General features: G+C 49.7%; 1 protein-coding gene across 2 annotated transcripts; it reads right to left on the reverse strand.

The window, feature by feature from the left end:
* Window positions 1-784: 784 nt before the first annotated feature.
* On the reverse strand, window positions 785-15,653 carry COMMD7 (COMM domain containing 7). 2 transcript variants are annotated; one of them, XM_075571759.1, is made up of 9 exons: window positions 15,496-15,653; window positions 14,180-14,233; window positions 13,931-14,033; window positions 12,987-13,043; window positions 12,856-12,893; window positions 9,299-9,389; window positions 9,150-9,199; window positions 7,697-7,745; window positions 785-1,089 (listed from the first exon to the last, which is right to left on the reverse strand). In XM_075571759.1, the coding sequence occupies exons 1-9, from the start codon at window positions 15,574-15,576 to the stop codon at window positions 1,013-1,015; spliced, it is 600 nt and encodes a 199-aa protein (XP_075427874.1). In that variant the 5' UTR covers window positions 15,577-15,653; the 3' UTR covers window positions 785-1,012. The 2 variants fall into 2 exon arrangements, with proteins under 2 accessions (XP_075427874.1, XP_075427875.1); XM_075571760.1 differs by lacking the exon at window positions 785-1,089 and adding an exon at window positions 5,879-6,234.
* Window positions 15,654-19,507: the final 3,854 nt, after the last annotated feature.

Here is a 19,507-nt window from a genome sequence, read left to right on the forward strand (position 1 = left end):
GCTGCACAAGCCGGATTCTCCGCGCCTGAAACTGTTTCCCCCGCACTTTGGAACTGCAGCCTTACACTAAAACAATCCCGTCCAGAGTTCTGGAGCACACTTTTGAAAAATTGTCCCCCCAAAAAATACAGAAAAACCAACGTTTCGGACCCTCAGCACATTAATTAGGGTACAACGAATATAAAATATCAGTGTTAATTATAGCCCACCACTATCCAACTTCTTTGGAAGCTATAATTAGCACGGGTGTTTTTATATCTTCTGTTCTGCTGATGAAGGTCCGGAGGGACCGAAACGTTGGTTTTCTTTGAAATAAAAAGTTTGGGGTTTTTTGTCGTAAATTTTCAACGTTCTTACACTGCAAATAGCAGCATGGCGGTTTATAGCATAAATGTAACGGGTGTTCTGGGGGTGGACAAGCGCCTTGTTTCCAAAACCACAGATTGGAAGATTATCTGAACCAAGATCCCAACTTCAGTGTATCGAGAGAATTCACCATTACTTACGTACAAGCTTATAACGGACTCGCCATGGTGCTAACATTTTACTGTTTCTATCAACCCAAGTCTAAAAGCGACGCTCTGTACGCAGGAGCTTAATTTGACTTGCAATACACGTGACCTGTTGTGTTAGTTTCTATTCCAAGGACTTGCTCTGCCTGTGGTTGAAATGCGTGACTAACAGATTTTCTAAGGCGGGCAGAATCCTGTTTCGCTGTACAAGGGTGTTTGTTTTTGAGTGAGTCAACTTAAAATGTAAAACCATCGATTTATACAGAAATGTATTGGTGTTGCAAGAAATGTATTTGCAGCAACGGACATCCAGAATATTCAATATCTTTAAACCCTGCGCGTCCAACCCATGTACCCGATCACAGACTGCCAAGCGAATCGTATCCAGTTGGATTTGCTTATAAAACAAGACTTTTGTTATTCATTTTTGCGTGGGGTAAAAAGACAAGCAGTTCTTAGACGTGGGCTGTTCAGAGAGTGTCCCCGGCTGCCGCCGCCCTTCAGGTGAAGCACTCCAGGCTGCTCTTGGCACGCTCCATTTCATGTAGGAAGCTGTAGAACTGCGGCAAGGTGAGTTCTGGGGAGAAACACAGCGTCACGGCCAACGCAATGTTATGCACAACTCACACGCGCAGCGGGGACAGGGGGGCTTACTGAGGGCAGGCGCGTGACTATGGCAGGGCGAGGATTAGGGCAGGCGCGTGACTATGGCAGGGCGAGGATTAGGGCAGGCGCGTGACTATGGCAGGGCGAGGATTAGGGCAGGCGCGTGACTATGGCAGGGCGAGGATTAGGGCAGGCGCGTGACTATGGCAGGGCGAGGATTAGGGCAGGCGCGTGATTATGGCAGGAGGAGTATTAGGGCAGGCGCGCGACTATGGTATGGCGAGTATTAGGGCAGGCGCGTGATTATGGCAGAGAGTATTAGAGCAGATGCATGACTATGGCATGGTGAGTATTAGGGCAGGCGCGTGACTATGGCAGGGGGAGTATTAGGGCAGATGCATGACTATGGCATGGTGAGTATTAGGGCAGGCGCGTGACTATGGCAGGGGGAGTATTAGGGCAGATGCATGACTATGGCATGGCGAGTATTAGGGCAGGTGCATGACTATGGCATGGCGAGTATTAGGGCAGGTGCATGACTATGGCATGGCGAGTATTAGGGCAGGTGCATGACTATGGCATGGCGAGTATTAGGGCAGGCGCGTGACTATGGCAGGGGGAGTATTAGGGCAGATACAGGACTATGGCATGGCGAGTATTAGGGCAGGCGCGTGATTATGGCAGGAGGAGTATTAGGGCAGATGCATGACTATGGCAGGGTGAGTATTAGGGCAGGCGCGTGACTATGGCAGGGGGAGTATTAGGGCAGATACAGGACTATGGCAGGGTGAGTATTAGGGCAGGCGCGTGACTATGGCAGGGGGAGTATTAGGGCAGATGCATGACTATGGCAGGGTGAGTATTAGGGCAGGCGCGTGACTATGGCAGGGTGAGTATTAGGGCAGGCGCGTGACTATGGCAGGGCGAGGATTAGGGCAGGCGCGTGACTATGGCATGGCGAGTATTAGGGCAGGCGCATGACTATGGCAGGGCGAGTATTAGGGCAGGCGCGTGATTATGGCAGGAGGAGTATTAGGGCAGGCGCGTGACTATGGCATGGCGAGTATTAGGGCAGGTGCATGACTATGGCAGGGCGAGTATTAGGGCAGGCGCGTGACTATGGCAGGGGGAGTATTAGAGCAGATGCATGACTATGGCAGGGTGAGTATTAGGGCAGGCGCGTGACTATGGCAGGGGGAGTATTAGGGCAGATGCATGACTATGGCATGGCGAGTATTAGGGCAGGTGCATGACTATGGCATGGCGAGTATTAGGGCAGGTGCATGACTATGGCATGGCGAGTATTAGGGCAGGTGCATGACTATGGCATGGCGAGTATTAGGGCAGGTGCATGACTATGGCATGGCGAGTATTAGGGCAGGCGCGTGACTATGGCAGGGGGAGTATTAGGGCAGATACAGGACTATGGCATGGCGAGTATTAGGGCAGGCGCGTGATTATGGCAGGAGGAGTATTAGGGCAGATGCATGACTATGGCAGGGTGAGTATTAGGGCAGGCGCGTGACTATGGCAGGGGGAGTATTAGGGCAGATACAGGACTATGGCAGGGTGAGTATTAGGGCAGGCGCGTGACTATGGCAGGGGGAGTATTAGGGCAGATGCATGACTATGGCAGGGTGAGTATTAGGGCAGGCGCGTGACTATGGCAGGGTGAGTATTAGGGCAGGCGCGTGACTATGGCAGGGCGAGGATTAGGGCAGGCGCGTGACTATGGCATGGCGAGTATTAGGGCAGGTGCATGACTATGGCAGGGCGAGTATTAGGGCAGGCGCGTGATTATGGCACCTTGATAAAGAGCGTTGCTCGAAACGCGTTGGTGGGGGCCCGTGGGCTCACTGTATGTTTATGGTTTGATCCATTAAACCTTTTTGGGACACACACTCTCTTGCAGATTGTTTTTTCCACCCTGTATTCAGTTGTGCTCCAACCTTCCTATATTGTTTGCTGTGACCATTGGAAGACCGGATGCACCTACCGGAGGAGGTATACCAGGAAGACCACCCAGCCGTGAGTAATATTACTCTTACACCTTACACCTTATTGTTCCACAGCGATATATCTGACTGGACACTAGCTAGTGGGAGTTGTTACTTACAATAGTGGAACTCCATCCAGGCCATCGTGCCATAGTGGAAATAGGTGTGGTTTAATGCTCCTGGTACCCCTAGGATCTCTACACATGGAATTATTCTGTTGAAGGACTTTATTGCAGCTTTTGATCTATGTTTTTGAGCACCATACAGCATTTTTTACAGGGGGAGTATTAGGGCAGATGCATGACTATGGCATGGCGAGTATTAGGGCAGGCGCGTGACTATGGCAGGGGGAGTATTAGAGCGGGTGCATGACTATGGCAGGGTGAGTATTAGGGCAGGCGCGTGACTATGGCAGGGGGAGTATTAGGGCAGATACAGGACTATGGCATGGCGAGTATTAGGGCAGGTGCATGACTATGGCAGGGCGAGTATTAGGGCAGGCGCGTGACTATGGCAGGGGGAGTATTAGAGCAGATGCATGACTATGGCATGGCGAGTATTAGGGCAGGCGCGTGACTATGGCAGGGGGAGTATTAGGGCAGATGCATGACTATGGCATGGCGAGTATTAGGGCAGGCGCGTGACTATGGCAGGGGGAGTATTAGAGCGGGTGCATGACTATGGCAGGGGGAGTATTAGAGCAGGGTCATGACTATGGCAGGGTGAGTATTAGGGCAGGCGCGTGACTATGGCAGGGGGAGTATTAGGGCAGATACAGGACTATGGCATGGCGAGTATTAGGGCAGGTGCATGACTATGGCAGGGCGAGTATTAGGGCAGATGCATGACTATGGCAGGGTGAGTATTAGGGCAGGCGCGTGACTATGGCAGGGTGAGTATTAGGGCAGGCGCGTGACTATGGCAGGGGGAGTATTAGGGCAGGCGCGTGACTATGGCAGGGCGAGTATTAGGGCAGGCGCGTGACTATGGCAGGGGGAGTATTAGAGCAGATGCATGACTATGGCAGGGTGAGTATTAGGGCAGGCGCATGACTATGGCAGGGGGAGTATTAGGGCAGGCGCGTGACTATGGCAGGGGGAGTATTAGGGCAGGCGCGTGACTATGGCAGGGGGAGTATTAGGGCAGGCGCGTGACTATGGCAGGGGGAGTATTAGGGCAGGCGCGTGACTATGGCAGGGGGAGTATTAGGGCAGGCGCGTGACTATGGCAGGGGGAGTATTAGGGCAGGCGCGTGACTATGGCAGGGGGAGTATTAGGGCAGGCGCGTGACTATGGCATGGCGAGTATTAGGGCAGGCGCGTGACTATGGCATGGCGAGTATTAGGGCAGGCGCGTGACTATGGCAGGGGGAGTATTGGTGTACAATTGTTACTTTATGGAAGGGTAAGTATAAGTGAATATTTGTTACTTAAAAACAAAGGTATTAGTGCAGATTTGTTACTTTAGTGCAGGGGTGCGCAAACTGGGGGGCGCGAGATTTTCCTGGGGGGGGAGGCGCGGGCGGTTGCAGCGGCACCGCGCTCCTCCCCCAAGGCATTTAAATGAATGCCGGGGGATCATGTGGGGCCTCTGCATATTCACTTACCTTCTCTCGGCGATGCATCGCCATGGCAACGCATCAAATGACGCCGGAGAGAAGGTATGGGGGGGGGGGGGGGGCGCAAGCAGGCGGGGGGGGGGGGGGAGTGCAGCAGGGAAAGATGGCACACCCATGCTTTATAGCCCAGCGCGTATTAGAATGACATGGGGGAGGGGTCCCTGCTCTGCTATATAAACGTTGATCAAATCTACGGCTGCTATCTGGTATAGATATCTACTGAGTATAACCAAATACAAAAGATCCCACTCAGTCCCCCTGTATAATAAATAAATAACAAGAAGAACTAGCTTTAGGAAATTAGGGTGGAAGTCTGTAATGACTCAAATCTTTAATAGCTATTATTTAAATATCCTTTTAATTAATAGCATTCCAAAAAACGAGGGCTGGGTCACGGTGAGCCAGTGATAAGAGGGAGTGATACGGAGTGGAATAATGCATATAAAGAAAACTAATCATCTATTGAGAAAAATATCCATCTCAATGGATCTGAGGTGCGGTGCAGATAAACCCAGATTCTGAGACATAGGTCCAATCAAAGTGAGAATAGAAAACGGGCACTCTGCTCCAATCCTCAAGTGCCCCTCCACCCCCCGCCCCCGAACAGGCTAGGTTTCCAGGATATCCTAGCACGTCAACCAGTCCCTGCTTCAGCACAGGCTGCTCAATCAGTAAAGGCTTCAGCACAGGTGGCTCAATCTGAGCCATTTGATTGAGCCACATGCAGAAGCTAGGATATGCTTAAAAACCTGACCTGTTGGGGGGGTTAGTACTCGCTTAACGACGTTCCGGTTTCCGACGGACGCCTTATCAGACGCCGCATTGTGCAATCCGCCGGACACCTTATCCGACACCGGGCCCGCTGATCTGACGGTCAACGCCGCCGATTAACGCGGGGCCTGCAATCCGACGGCCCGTTATCCCGCGGCGGTTTGCGGGACGCGTTCCGTCGGAAAAATCGAGGACCGCCTGTAGTTCTAAAAATTCATGAGTGACATAGAGGGAGCGGTCCCTGCTCTGCCATATACAATGTGCACATATCAATGGAGTGGTGCTACCTGGGATAGATATCTACTCCGGATAACAAGATCCAAAAGATCCCACTGTGATGCACTCGTAGAGCCCATCTGTATAATTAAACGTTATCTTTTATCTAGTACAGGGGTGCACAAACTGGGGGGTGCGGCGGTTACAGAGGCCCCGCAATCTTCCAAGACATTTAAATTGAATGCTGGAGGCGTGAGGCCTCTGTAACTTCTCTTACCTGCTCTCAGCCGGCTCTGCGGCATCGCCATGGCGTCACGGCGTCAAATGACACAGCGGGGTCACGTGACGTGTCCCCATGGCAATGCGCATCAAATGACGCTGCAGGGTCACATGATCGTAACGTCACATGACCCGCGGCGTCATTTGATGCCGGGTCTTATGACGTCACTGATGACCTCAGACACGACACGATCCCATCACACAACCCTCAAGCTGTCACTTAATCTTGGTCACTCTGAAAATCCAAATGTGCAACATAAAAAGCCAGCACGTACTTAGGCCGAGTGCTAAGATCATTTGTCACAGCATTTGTCACAGTATTTGTCACAGCTCTTCCCTCATACACCAGAGACACAAAAGATGTCTTCAGAAAAATAGAAGGGATTTCCCCAACCCCAGAATCCCTATCAGCGACTCTCGACGTAGAACACGAGAGAGGAATGGAGGCGTTACTTAGGGGAAACGGTCCCCTGCGTTTCTATCTTTTACACACATCAATGATTCACAGACGACATGTATTTCTCCCTTTTTTCATTCTAATCTGGGTTTATCTGCCCCACGCCATGTTAGAGCTATTGAGATATTTATATCTAAAATCAATTGATTATTGGTGTTCTTTGTAGGAATTATTTCACGCAGTATCGGTCATCGTTTTAATCACTGGTCCGCAATGACCCGGCTCTCATTTTGTCCACGCTATTAATGCAAACGATATTTGGATAGTAGTTATTATAGATTTGAGTCATTACAGTCTTCGGCGCTCATTTACTAATTAGGTCGTAGCTTTCGTTATTAAAGCAAGTCTATATTCTTCCAGCATTGTTAAGTTATATATCATTAAAAGGATTTTGTTCTTTTTGTATATACATGAGGACTTTCTCAGAGTGCGTCCCAGAGTGATCTTTTGTATTTAGCTATGCTGAGACGATGAGTATTAGTGGGTATTCTTGCGTACCTTATCGTAGGGTATTAGTGCAGTTTTGTTACTACAGTATTAGTAGCAGGCTCACTATTTTTCGTCAGCAATGAGTATTAGCACAGATTTGTTATTTTACAGCAGGACGAGTAATAGTGCCGGCTTGTTACTTTACAGCAGGACAAGCATTAATGCTGATCTTACGTCGCAGCAGGACGAGTATTAATGCAGGTGTTACTTCACGGCAAGACGAGTATTAATGCAGGTGTTACTTCACAGCAGGACGAATATTAGTGCAGACGTGTTACTTTACAGCAGAATGACTATTAATGCAGATTGGTTACTTTATGGCAGAGTATTACTGGTAATGTTTCATATTTCGTAAGATCCTAAACTAGCTTCTAAAACACACATCACCCATCAGCTGCTTCCCTGTGCGTTAGTAACAGAGTCCTGACACATCTGCAGGTGAGGAACGTGTGCTACAAGTGCTGAAGAAAGCCTCACTAAAAGATGTTCCTGTGAAGGATTTTATTTTTTTTGGGGGGGCTACCCAACATTTCAATACGATGGATCTTTTTCACTAATAACAAAGTGGACTCCATTATTAGTGAAAAAGATCCATCATACTGAAATGTTGGGTAACAAAAACAACCAAACAAATGCACTGAGACGTAACGATGCTTATTTACTGTTCTGCAAAACACACCTAATACCTCACTGAATACAGACAGTCCGAAGAGAGGAGACTAACATTCCCGTACAAACCCATGAAACTCACCTACATACACGGGTTCTGACACATGTCCTTTTTTAATGATCATCTTCAACTGAAACAAAAGAAACGAATGAATAAAATGCACCACGAGATTAAGGAAAATGGGCACATGACGCCATAACAAATAATGTCATCATTTCAGATGTAGATATAGTCAGGGCCGAACTTTGACCCTCTGAAGCCCTCAGCGATGTCAAGTCTAAGAGGCCCCAAAAATTAGAAATAGATTATTCTGACTGGAGGGACCATTGATAATATAAACATGAAACTGAAATGAATGAAAACATTATACAGTACTAGCATTGTTACAGTGGCGAGGGAAAGTTTGTGAACCCCAATGATAATGACAGAAATTCCATCGTTTTTGCCTTAAGGCATTGATCGCGCGACGGCAGGAGCGGGCGGGCGCGCATTGCGCGAGAAATCAGTTGAAACTGATTCCTCGGCGCGACAGGCAGGTCACGTGAGCGGTTTCCCAATGAGGGCGAACCAGCTCCGTGACGCCCTTCGACACGCCCACCACGGCGCATCTAGCACGCCCAAAAAATGCACCCGCTTCACGCGGGTGGCGGCACGCAGACGCACGCCTCGGCTCGGACGCAAGCTGTATGGACCCAGCCTATGGGTCATATTTGAACGAAAATGCCCAAATTTATAGAGAATCTTCTTTTGCCCACATCTCTTTATCATCTGATTTTAAAAACATGAAATTCATTTTTTTTCTATTTTTTTTTAAGGCCCCTCATATTGTGAGGCCCTAAGCCAGGGGTGGCCAACATCATTCCTCAAGGGCCACCAACAGGTCAGGTTTTCAGGATATCCCTGCTTCAGCACAGCTGGCTCAGTCAAAGATTGAGTCACCTGTGCTGAAGCAGTGACAGCCTGAAAACCTGACCTGTTGGTGGCCTTAGAGGACAGGAGTTGCCCACCCCTGGCTTAAACTGTAGCTTAGTTAGTTTATGCGTAAATCCAGCACTGGATATCACGGACAAGACTAAGGCCTCGGGCATGGTCAGCGCTGAGGCGCGCTGTTACTTACCAGTGAGCCCCTACAGCCGCAATGAGAGCGGCTTTAGCAGGGGCTCGCACACGCTTCCGCAAGCGCGCGGAAGCGTAGGTCTTAGGTAAATTTTAAAATCAAGCGCTTGCCGGAGCGCAGGGCCGGTCACGTGAGCGGTTCGCCCAATGAGGGCGAACCAGCTCCGGGACGTCACTGGCCCGCCCGCCGACACGCCCCCGGACGGCGCTCTGTCTAAGGCCAGGGAAAGCACCAGCTTTCCCTGAGCCTCGGCGCGCCTCTGCACGCCAGCAGGAACCTTGGCCGAGGCCCAAGTCATTTGAAGGATTGTGAAATCATGGAAGGTTCAGTTATTTCCATTCTGCGCTTTAATTGCACATCCAAAATGTTAGAAAGAGAGGGAGACGGCTACAATAAACCCGGACGTTAAGGACTTACTTGTAAAAAGATGCTTCCTGCTTTCTGCAATTCGCTGCTCGCTGCTGTAACTACGACAGAAAGAGACCCCCGATACATCAATACATTTAAAAGGGAGGGGGGAATAGCCAGAAAAAGATCAGTTACTGAACAAAGTGAGAGACAACTACCTCCAAACTTCCATTCCATGTCTACCAGCTGATTAATATTTAGGGTGCGTCCAACCGCCAACCGTGTTAGAAGAGACACATCACTGCTCCACTGGAAAACAAGAGACACGGGGGCTGCAAAGGCGAAGTTGACAGAACGTTTCCTTTTATCAGGTCAACCCAATGATAACACGAGAAAAACTCTCCTTATCCACCGAGCCCAGGCACTGCCATCTACTGCGCTGACTTACAGAGGCCCACTGTCGCGAAGTCTATAGCGCTTACATTGCAAGCGCTACGGTTATGTGCTTCCATGTTGGATGCACTGGCTAGGAGTCACCAATGCGCGATCCGCATGATCGTAGCCGAAATGGCGATATCTGCCATTGACTTTAATGGCAGCAAAAGCGAGGATCAGGCTTCGATGACGCCAGGCCATGGTGTTCAAATCCCCTGTATTCTATTGCCTGCTATGTAAAGTGCTGTGCACACTGTTGCCGCTGTATAAATAATATACATATTCTGGTTTTGTTATTGACTTCCAAATTCATTTAATAATTTCTGAAACTTTTAATCACAAATGCCCAGCTGTGCGCTGGCCTCTATGTAAACGCCCAGTCTGCGTGTATTTGGCGGTATATAAACGCCCAGTCTGCGTGTATTTGCCGCTATGTAAACGCCCAGTCTGCGTGTATTTGCCGGTATATAAACGCCCAGTCTGCGTGTATTTGCCGCTATGTAAACGCCCAGTCTCCGTGCATTTGCCGGTATATAAAAACGCCCAGTCTCCGTGCATTTGCCGGTATATAAACGCCCAGTCTCCATGTATTTACCGGTATATAAAACACCCAGTCTCTGTTTATTTGCTGGTATATAAATGCCCAGTCTCCGTGCATTTGCCGGTATATAAAACACCCAGTCTCCGTGCATTTGCCGGTATATAAACACCCAGTCTCCGTGCATTTGCCGGTATATAAACACCCAGTCTCCGTGCATTTGCCGGTATATAAAACACCCAGTCTCCGTGCATTTGCCGGTATATAAAAACGCTCAGTCTCCGTGCATTTGCCGGTATATAAATGCCCAGTCTCCGTGAATTTGCCGGTATATAAAACACCCAGTCTCCGTGTATTTGCCGGTATATAAACACCCAGTCTCCGTGTATTTGCCGGAATATAAACACCCAGTCTCCGTGTATTTGCCGGAATATAAACGCCCAGTCTCCGTGTATTTGCCGGTATATAAAACACCCAGTCTCCGTGTATTTGCCGGTATATAAAAACGCCCAGTCTCCGTGTATTTGCCGGTATATAAACGCCCAGTCTCGTGTATTTGCCGGTATATAAAAACGCCCAGTCTCCGTGTATTTGCCGGTATACAAACGCCCAGTCTCGTGCATTTGCCGGTATATAAACGCCCAGTCTCCGTGTATTTGCTGGTATATAAACGCCCAGTCTCCGTGTATTTGCCGGTATATAAACGCCCAGTCTCCGTGTATTTGCCGGTATATAAAAACGCCCAGTCTTCGTGTATTTGCCGGTATATAAACGCCCAGTCTCCGTGTATTTGCCGGTATATAAAAACGCCCAGTCTCCGTGTATTTGCCGGTATACAAACGCCCAGTCTCGTGCATTTGCCGGTATATAAACGCCCAGTCTCCGTGTATTTGCCGGTATATAAACGCCCAGTCTCCGTGTATTTGCCGGTATATAAACGCCCAGTCTCCGTGTATTTGCCGGTATATAAACGCCCAGTCTCCGTGTATTTGCCGGTATATAAACGCCCAGTCTCCGTGTATTTGCCGGTATATAAAACACCCAGTCTCCGTGTATTTGCCGGTATATAAACACCCAGTCTCCGTGTATTTGCCGGTATATAAAACGCCCAGTCTCCGTGCATTTGCCGGTATATAAAACACCCAGTCTCCGTGCATTTGCCGGTATATAAAACACCCAGTCTCCGTGCATTTGCCGGTATATAAAACGCCCAGTCTCCGTGCATTTGCCGGTATATAAAACGCCCAGTCTCCGTGCATTTGCCGGTATATAAACGCCCATTCTCCGTGCATTTGCCGGTATATAAACGCCCATTCTCCGTGTATTTGCCGGTATATAAACGCTCAGTCTCCGTGCATTTGCCGGTATATAAAACACCCAGTCTCCGTGCATTTGTCGGTAAATAAAAACGCCCAGTCTCCGTATATTTGCCGGTATATAAAACACCCAGTCTCCGTGCATTTGCCGGTATATAAAACGCCCAGTCTCCGTGCATTTGCCGGTATATAAAACGCCCAGTCTCCGTGCATTTGCCGGTATATAAAACGCCCAGTCTCCGTGCATTTGCCGGTATATAAAACACCCAGTCTCCGTGTATTTGCCGGTATATAAAACACCCAGTCTCTGTGCATTTGCCGTTTTATAAACGCCCAGTCTCCGTGTATTTGCTGGTATATAAAAACGCCCAGTCTCCGTGCATTTGCCGGTATATAAAACGCCCAGTCTCCGTGCATTTGCCGGTATATAAAACGCCCAGTCTCCGTGCATTTGCCGGTATATAAAACGCCCAGTCTCCGTGCATTTGCCGGTATATAAAACGCCCAGTCTTCGTGTATTTGCCGGTATATAAAACGCCCAGTCTCCGTGTATTTGCCGGTATATAAAACGCCCAGTCTCCGTGCATTTGCCGGTATATAAAACGCCCAGTCTCCGTGCATTTGCCGGTATATAAAACGCCCAGTCTCCGTGCATTTGCCGGTATATAAAACGCCCAGTCTCCGTGTATTTGCCGGTATATAAAACACCCAGTCTCCGTGCATTTGCCGGTATATAAAACGCCCAGTCTCCGTGTATTTGCCGGTATATAAAACACCCAGTCTCCGTGCATTTGCCGGTATATAAAACGCCCAGTCTCCGTGTATTTGCCGGTATATAAAACGCCCAGTCTCCGTGCATTTGCCGGTATATAAAACGCCCAGTCTCCGTGCATTTGCCGGTATATAAAACGCCCAGTCTCCGTGCATTTGCCGGTATATAAAACGCCCAGTCTCCGTGCATTTGCCGGTATATAAAACCCCCAGTCTCCGTGCATTTGCCGGTATATAAAACCCCCAGTCTCCGTGCATTTGCCGGTATATAAACACCCAGTCTCCGTGCATTTGCCGGTATATAAAAACGCCCAGTCTCCGTGCATTTGCCGGTATATAAAAACGCCCAGTCTCCGTGCATTTGCCGGTATATAAAACGCCCAGTCTCCATGCATTTGCCGGTATATAAAACGCCCAGTCTCCGTGCATTTGCCGGTCTATAAAACGCCCAGTGTCTTTACATTTTCTCTTGTGTATTGGAAAGTGTTTGCTGTAAAAGGTTTGGTTCCTGGTGCTCGATATAAGATGCTAGAAAGTCTGTCTCGGGAGGATTATATGATGCTTAAAACATTCACGATTATAATAACTTTCATTTTATAGAGCGCTTTTCTCCCAATGGGACTCAATTGAAATATAGCATGCTGTATATAGGATTTTTATGCTTATCTGAAAACCTTGAACAGGCACAAAAGATCGGAAGGTTTTCTGTTCCTACCTCGTCTGCAAAATAACCGGCTTTTTCGTCATCGAGTCCTGAAAGGTACATAGTATGACACTATTATAATATGTCCCATTTCAGCTATACTGTATCTAATAACTAGCACTAAAATCCAATAAAAGACGTACCCATATTAAGAAAGTCTGCTCGGAGCTGCTCTGCGGTCAGATTCCTTTTCAAGGCACCTTCAATAATTCAACAAATGTTGTTCAATAATAATGGCAATAAAATCAATTACTAAGTGAAATCTCTATTCAGTTACTTGCATCAGCTGGTGAGATCAGACCGTATTGCGGGGGTAGTGTATGTGTATTTGGGGGAGGGTAGTGTATGTGTATTTGGGGGGATAGTGTATGTGTATTTGGGGGGATAGTGTATGTGTATTTGGGGGGATAGTGTATGTGTATTTGGGGGGATAGTGTATGTGTATTTTGGGGAGGGTAGTGTATGAGTATTTTTGGGGAGGGTAGTGTATGAGTATTTGGGGGGGTAGTGTTTGTGTATTTGGGGTGCAGGGTGGGCTAGTGTATGTACAGTATGTTTTATGTATTTGAAAATGACACTGTTTTGCACAGAAAAACAGAGAAAAAAACAAAATAAAGGGACTTATTCTTGTGAGATGCATTTTATTCCCCCACATATTTTTTCCTATCCCTAATTCTAATTAAAGTAAGTTTGTCGTACTTGAATGCTTATACAGTACATACTATTAGTGTGTATAGAACAGTATATGTACGTGTTTGTGGGGGTGTAATATTCATGCATGTGCTGTATGTTAATGCTTATACAGTATATACTATTAGTGTGTATAGTACAGTATATGTATGTGTTTGTGGGGGTGTAATATTCATGCATGTGTTGTATGTTAATGATTATACAGTATATACCCATTAGTGTGTATAGTACAGTATATGTGTATGTGTATGTGTGTGTGGGGGTGTAATATTCATGCATGTGTTGCGGCTCTCTGAATATTTTGGATAGACATTTTTTATAAATGGGCTCTTCTTCCTTGAGAGCTTGCGGACCCCTGCCCATGCCTGTCTAGAGACCCAAATAAACGTTTCCTCACCATTCAGAATGAGGAGGACACTTTTCACTATGCTTTTTAAAGGGCTCAAGCTGATTCCATTGACTGTGGCAAAATCATCAAGCTGGGAATTAAAATGCTCTACCTGTGGAAAGAGGAAAGAAGGGGAGAGGAGCAGGTAAGCGCAGGCAGCGTGATACAGTCTGTTGGTTGCTGGAACACACAGAGAGGGTTACATTAGGGTAGTCAGCATGTAATCGCTTATATGTAGCGCAATTAACCTGTTCTTACCTCCTTCTGTTCTCTTAAAAAACAAAAGATCACTTTGCAGAGCCGGGAAACCTGCTACAGGAGGAGACAAGAGCCACATTCAGATTACACGCCAAGAGCCCCCCCGATTTAGATTACATGCCAAGAAGCCCCCGATTTAAATTACACGCTAAGAGGCCCCCGATTTAGATTACACGCTAAGAGGCCCCCGATTTAGATTACACGCTAAGAGGCCCCCGATCTACATTACACGCTAAGAGGCCCCCGATCTACATTACACGCTAAGAGGCCCCCGATTTAGATTACACACTAAGAGGCCCCCGATTTAGATTACACGCTAAGAGGCCCCCGATTTAGATTACACACCTCTGCATATGGATGATTCTGAAGGCAGGGAGCCCAAACACAATAAAATGCAATAAAGTGCTCCGTCATACAACAGCTCCCAAATGACCGGATATGCGATTGTATGTATATAGGTTCATGTAAGGGATCGGAAAATACTGCGGTATGTAAGGAGCGGGTCTGGTGCAGCTTAAATACTTCAGGGCAAATAATTCAGTTCAACGTTTTGCGTCATATGCAGCCCTGTTTTAGGTAATCAACACGGGTTTATGATATCATACAAAATAAATATTTCTAAGGGGTGGGTAGTCATGAAATTAATTACATTCAAACATTGACTATTAAAGTGGCATTTTAGATCGGAGGGCAGGGACCAGCAGTCACAGTTCCAAGGAGTGGCATGAGTGAGACAGAGGTGACAGAGACACAAGAAATCTGGGTACACGGTCATCGGCATATCACCACTGACCCTGCTGTCCCCCTGATCCACATCTTCACAATTACCATCACTGTCAGCAGGTTACCTCCTATATAATGTCACCTCCAGGTAACCAGTGTCACCTCCTATACAGTATCCCCTCCAAGTCACCTTCAATACAGTACCCCCTCACGGTAACCACTATCACTTCCTGTCACCTCCTATAAAGTACCCCCTCCCGGTCACCACAAATACTGTATCCCCTCCCGGTCACCACTATCACTTCCTATAGTGTCACCCCCCCAGTCACTACTGTCCCCTCCTATACAGGTCCCCTTCCGGTCCCCACTGTCCCCTCCTATACAGTATCCCCTCTCAGTCACCACTTATACAGTGTCACCTCCCCGTCCCCACTTTCCCCTCCCGGTCCCCACTTTCCCCTGCTACACGCTGTCCCCTTGCACGGTAGAGGCCGGAGAACCCTAGCCCATAACCTCCCCCCGCCGCCTCGTACCTCCCCCCGCCGCCTCGTACCTCCCCCCGCCGCCTCGTACCTCCCCCCGCCGCCTCGTACCTCCCCCGGCAGCTGTCTGATATTCTGCATGTCCGAAGTAACGGAGTCCGGGAGCGGCCCCGGGGAGCAGCACAGCAACATCACCACGGCAACCGTGCCACTTCCGGGTCCACCAGGCACCGCACTTCCGGGTCCGCCCCTGTCAGCACGTCACTGTCGACACATCCAGCACGAATACGTCATGTACTAGCGTCATAGAAGATGAATATCATGTGACGGATATAACCTGTGTGTAAATAGAAACGTATCCACACCACTGGGCTGCTCAATAGGAAACACATCAACTAATCTACCAAGTGACAAGCTAATCATATTTTTAATCACTAAGGTATCAATATACTCATCAATATATATAAAATGATCTAATATCATCATGCATTTAACTATCAGAGAATGTGTTCTTATATACAACAAAGAGTCTTAGTAATAAATAGGTGCTCCCAAAATGTTAACCTATAAATATTTATACCAATAGTGCACTCATTGTAGATCAGTATAATAAAGGGGGGGAAAGTACAACAATAAAATCGTAGCGAGACAGTGCTGAAATATGTACAGTTAGGTCCTGAAATAATTGGATACTGACACAATTTTCAAGATTTTGGCTCTGTACGCCACCACAATGGATTTGAAATGAAACAACCGAGATGCAATAGAAGTGCAGACTTTCAGCTTTAATTCAAGGGGTTGAACAAAAATATCGTATGAAACGTTTAGGAATTGCAACCATTTGCATGCACAGTCCCCTTATTTCAGGGGCTCACATGTAATTGGACAAATGAACACAATCATAAATAAAATTCTCATTTTTAATACTTTGTCGAGAAGCCTAGCCGGCTACGAATCATCCGACCGAGCAGGGCCCAGCACACGAGCGTCAGCGCGCCCGTTCCCTGCCTGGCCGCAGCTTAAGGCTTTGTCCCCGTTGGCGCTGAGCGGGCGGTGCTTGGCGAGGTGACGCATATATATATATGCAAGTCCCTGCTCACGCGATGCGCCCGCGGGTATGCGCGTGCACACACGCTCACCGGCGCTCAGGTAAATAAAAATGTTTAACTTTCCCGCTCGCTCAACTATTCGGCAATGCCGCCCCCCTCTCCCCCCCCCCCCCAAATTCCAAAATGCCACGTGCAGATATTCCCGTCTTCTCAAGCTGCAGCTCGCCACAGCGGGGTGCTCCCACTCTGCCACTCGTCACAGCGACGTGATCCCACTCTGCAGCTCGCCACAGCGGGGTGCTCCCACTCTGCCACTCGTCACAGCGACGTGATCCCACTCTGCAGCTCGTCACAGCAAGGTGCTCCCACTCTGCCACTCTGCAGCTCGCCACAGCGACGTGCTCCCGTGCTCCCACTCTGCCACTCTGCAGCTCGTCACAGCGAGGTGCTCCCACTCTGCCACTCTGCAGCTCGTCACAGCGACGTGCTCCCACTCTGCCACTCTGCAGCTCGTCACAGCGAGGTGCTCCCACTCCCACTCTGCAGCTCGTCACAGCGAGGTGCTCCCACTCTGCCACTCTGCAGGTCGTCACAGCGAGGTGCTCCCACTCTGCCACTCTGCAGCTCGTCACAGCGAGGTGCTCCCACTCTGCCACTCTGCAGCTCGTCACAGCGAGGTGCTCCCACTCTGCCACTCTGCAGCTCGTCACAGCGAGGTGCTCCCACTCTGCCACTCTGCAGGTCGTCACAGCGAGGTGCTCCCACTCTGCCACTCTGCAGCTCGTCACAGCGACGTGCTCCCACTCTGCAACTCGTCACAGTGAGATGCTCCCACTCTGCAGCTCGTCACAGTGAGGTGCTCCCACTCTGCAGCTCGTCACAGCGACGTGCTCCCACTCTGCAGCTCGTCACAGCGAGGTGCTCCCACTCTGCAGCTCGTCACAGCGAGGTGCTCCCACTCTGCAACTCGTCACAGCGGGGTGCTCCCACTCTGCAGATCGTCACAGCGAGGTGCTCCCACTCTGCAACTCGTCACAGTGAGGTGCTGCCACTCTGCCACTCGTCACAGTGAGGTGCTCCCACTCTGCAGCTCGTCACAGCGAGGTGCTCCCACTCTGCAACTCGTCACAGTGAGGTGCTTCCACTCTGCCACTCGTCACAGTGAGGTGCTCCCACTCCCACTCTGCAGCTCGTCACAGTGAGGTGCTCCCACTCTGCAGCTCGTCACAGCGGGGTGCTCCCACTCCCACTCTGCAGCTCGTCACAGCGGGGTGCTCCCACTCTGCAACTCGTCACAGTGAGGTGCTGCCACTCTGCCACTCGTCACAGTGAGGTGCTGCCACTCTGCAGCTCGTCACAGCGACGTGCTCCCACTCTGCCACTCGTCACAGCGACGTGCTCCCACTCTGCCACTCTGCAGCTCGTCACAGCGACGTGCTCCCACTCTGCCACTCGTCACAGCGACGTGCTCCCACTCTGCCACTCGTCACAAGCGGGGTGCTCCCCCTCTGCCACTCTGCAGCTCGTCACAGCGACGTGCTCTCACTCTGCAGATCGTCACAGCGGGGTGCTCCCACTCTGCAGGTCGTCACAGCGACGTGCTCCCACTCTGCAGATCGTCACAGCGAGGTGCTCCCACTCTGCAGATCGTCACAGCGAGGTGCTCCCACTCTGCAGCTCGTCACAGCGAGGTGCTCCCACTCCCACTCTGCAGCTCGTCACAGCGAGGTGCTCCCACTCCCACTCTGCAGCTCGTCACAGCGAGGTGCTCCCACTCTGCAGCTCGTCACAGCGGGGTGCTCCCACTCCCACTCTGCAGCTCGTCACAGTGAGGTGCTCCCACTCTGCAGCTCGTCACAGCGGGGTGCTCCCACTCTGCAGCTCGTCACAGCGAGGTGCTCCCACTCTGCAGCTCGTCACAGCGAGGTGCTTCCACTCTGCCACTCTGCAGCTCGTCACAGCGAGGTGCTCCCACTCTGCAGGTCGTCACAGCGAGGTGCTCCCACTCTGCAGCTCGTCACAGCGAGGTGCTCCCACTCCCACTCTGCAGCTCGCCACAGCGACATGCTCCCACTCTCAATCTGCAGCTCGTCACAGCGACGTGCTCCCACTCTCACTCTGCAGGTCGTCACAGCGACGTGCTCCCACTCTGCCACTCTGCAGCTCGTCACAGCGACGTGCTCCCACTCTGCCACTCTGCAGGTCGTCACAGCGAGGTGCTCCCACTCTGCAGGTCGTCACAGCGAGGTGCTCCCACTCTGCCACTCTGCAGGTCATCACAGCGAGGTGCTCCCACTCTGCCACTCTGCAGCTCGACACAGCGAGGTGCTCCCACTCTCACTCTGCAGCTTGACACAGCGAGGTGCTCCCACTCTGCCACTCTGCAGGTCATCACAGCGAGGTGCTCCCACTCCGCAGCTCGTCACAGCGAGGTGCTCTCACTCTGCAACTCGTAACAGCGAGGTGCTCCCACTCTCACTCTGCAGCTCGTCACAGTGACTTACTCCCACTCTGCAACTCGTCACAGTGACTTGCTCCCACTCTGCAACTCGTCACAGTGACTTGCTCCCACTCTCACTCTGCAGATCGTCACAGCGAGGTGCTCCCACTCCCACTCTGCAGGTCGCCACAGCGAGGTGCTGCCACTCCCACTCTGCAGCTCGTCACAGCGAGGTGCTCCCACTCCCACTCTGCAGGTCGCCACAGCGAGGTGCTGCCACTCCCACTCTGCAGCTCGTCAGTGACTTGCTCCCACTCTGCAGCTTGTCACCACGATATATTAATATAAATTATTTGATGTGTTCCCACTTTATAGTTGGTTTGAACATATATTTTTTTAAAGTATCTTTTTATTAGGGTGTTTACAGATACATTTCCAAATATTACCTTGTGTATTTACATGTACATAGCTTATCGTATAATGTTACATAGATCAATACATATTTGCGATACCCATTTTATATTTTCGAACTTATAACTGGTCTTGATCTAATATCTCGACCATTTAACTCAAAACCTTATATCATAGCTTGCTTGTGACTCCCATTCTTTCTTTTAGTTATCGTATTTGTTTA

The sequence above is a fragment of the Ascaphus truei genome, chromosome 15, assembly GCF_040206685.1.
Source record: "Ascaphus truei isolate aAscTru1 chromosome 15, aAscTru1.hap1, whole genome shotgun sequence".
NCBI classification, from domain to species: domain Eukaryota; kingdom Metazoa; phylum Chordata; class Amphibia; order Anura; family Ascaphidae; genus Ascaphus; species Ascaphus truei.

Bases quoted from the DNA above. Each gene is read 5' to 3' on its own strand.
- COMMD7 (XM_075571759.1), bottom strand. From the start codon at position 15,576: ATGTTGCTGTGCTGCTCCCCGGGGCCGCTCCCGGACTCCGTTACTTCG. The intron at 9,200-9,298 runs GTAGTTGTCTCT...TTTCTGTCGTAG, and splicing joins CATGGAATGGAAGTTTGGAG to TTACAGCAGCGAGCAGCGAA. The intron at 7,746-9,149 runs GTAAGTCCTTAA...CTTTTGTTTCAG, and splicing joins CAGGAAGCATCTTTTTACAA to TTGAAGATGATCATTAAAAA.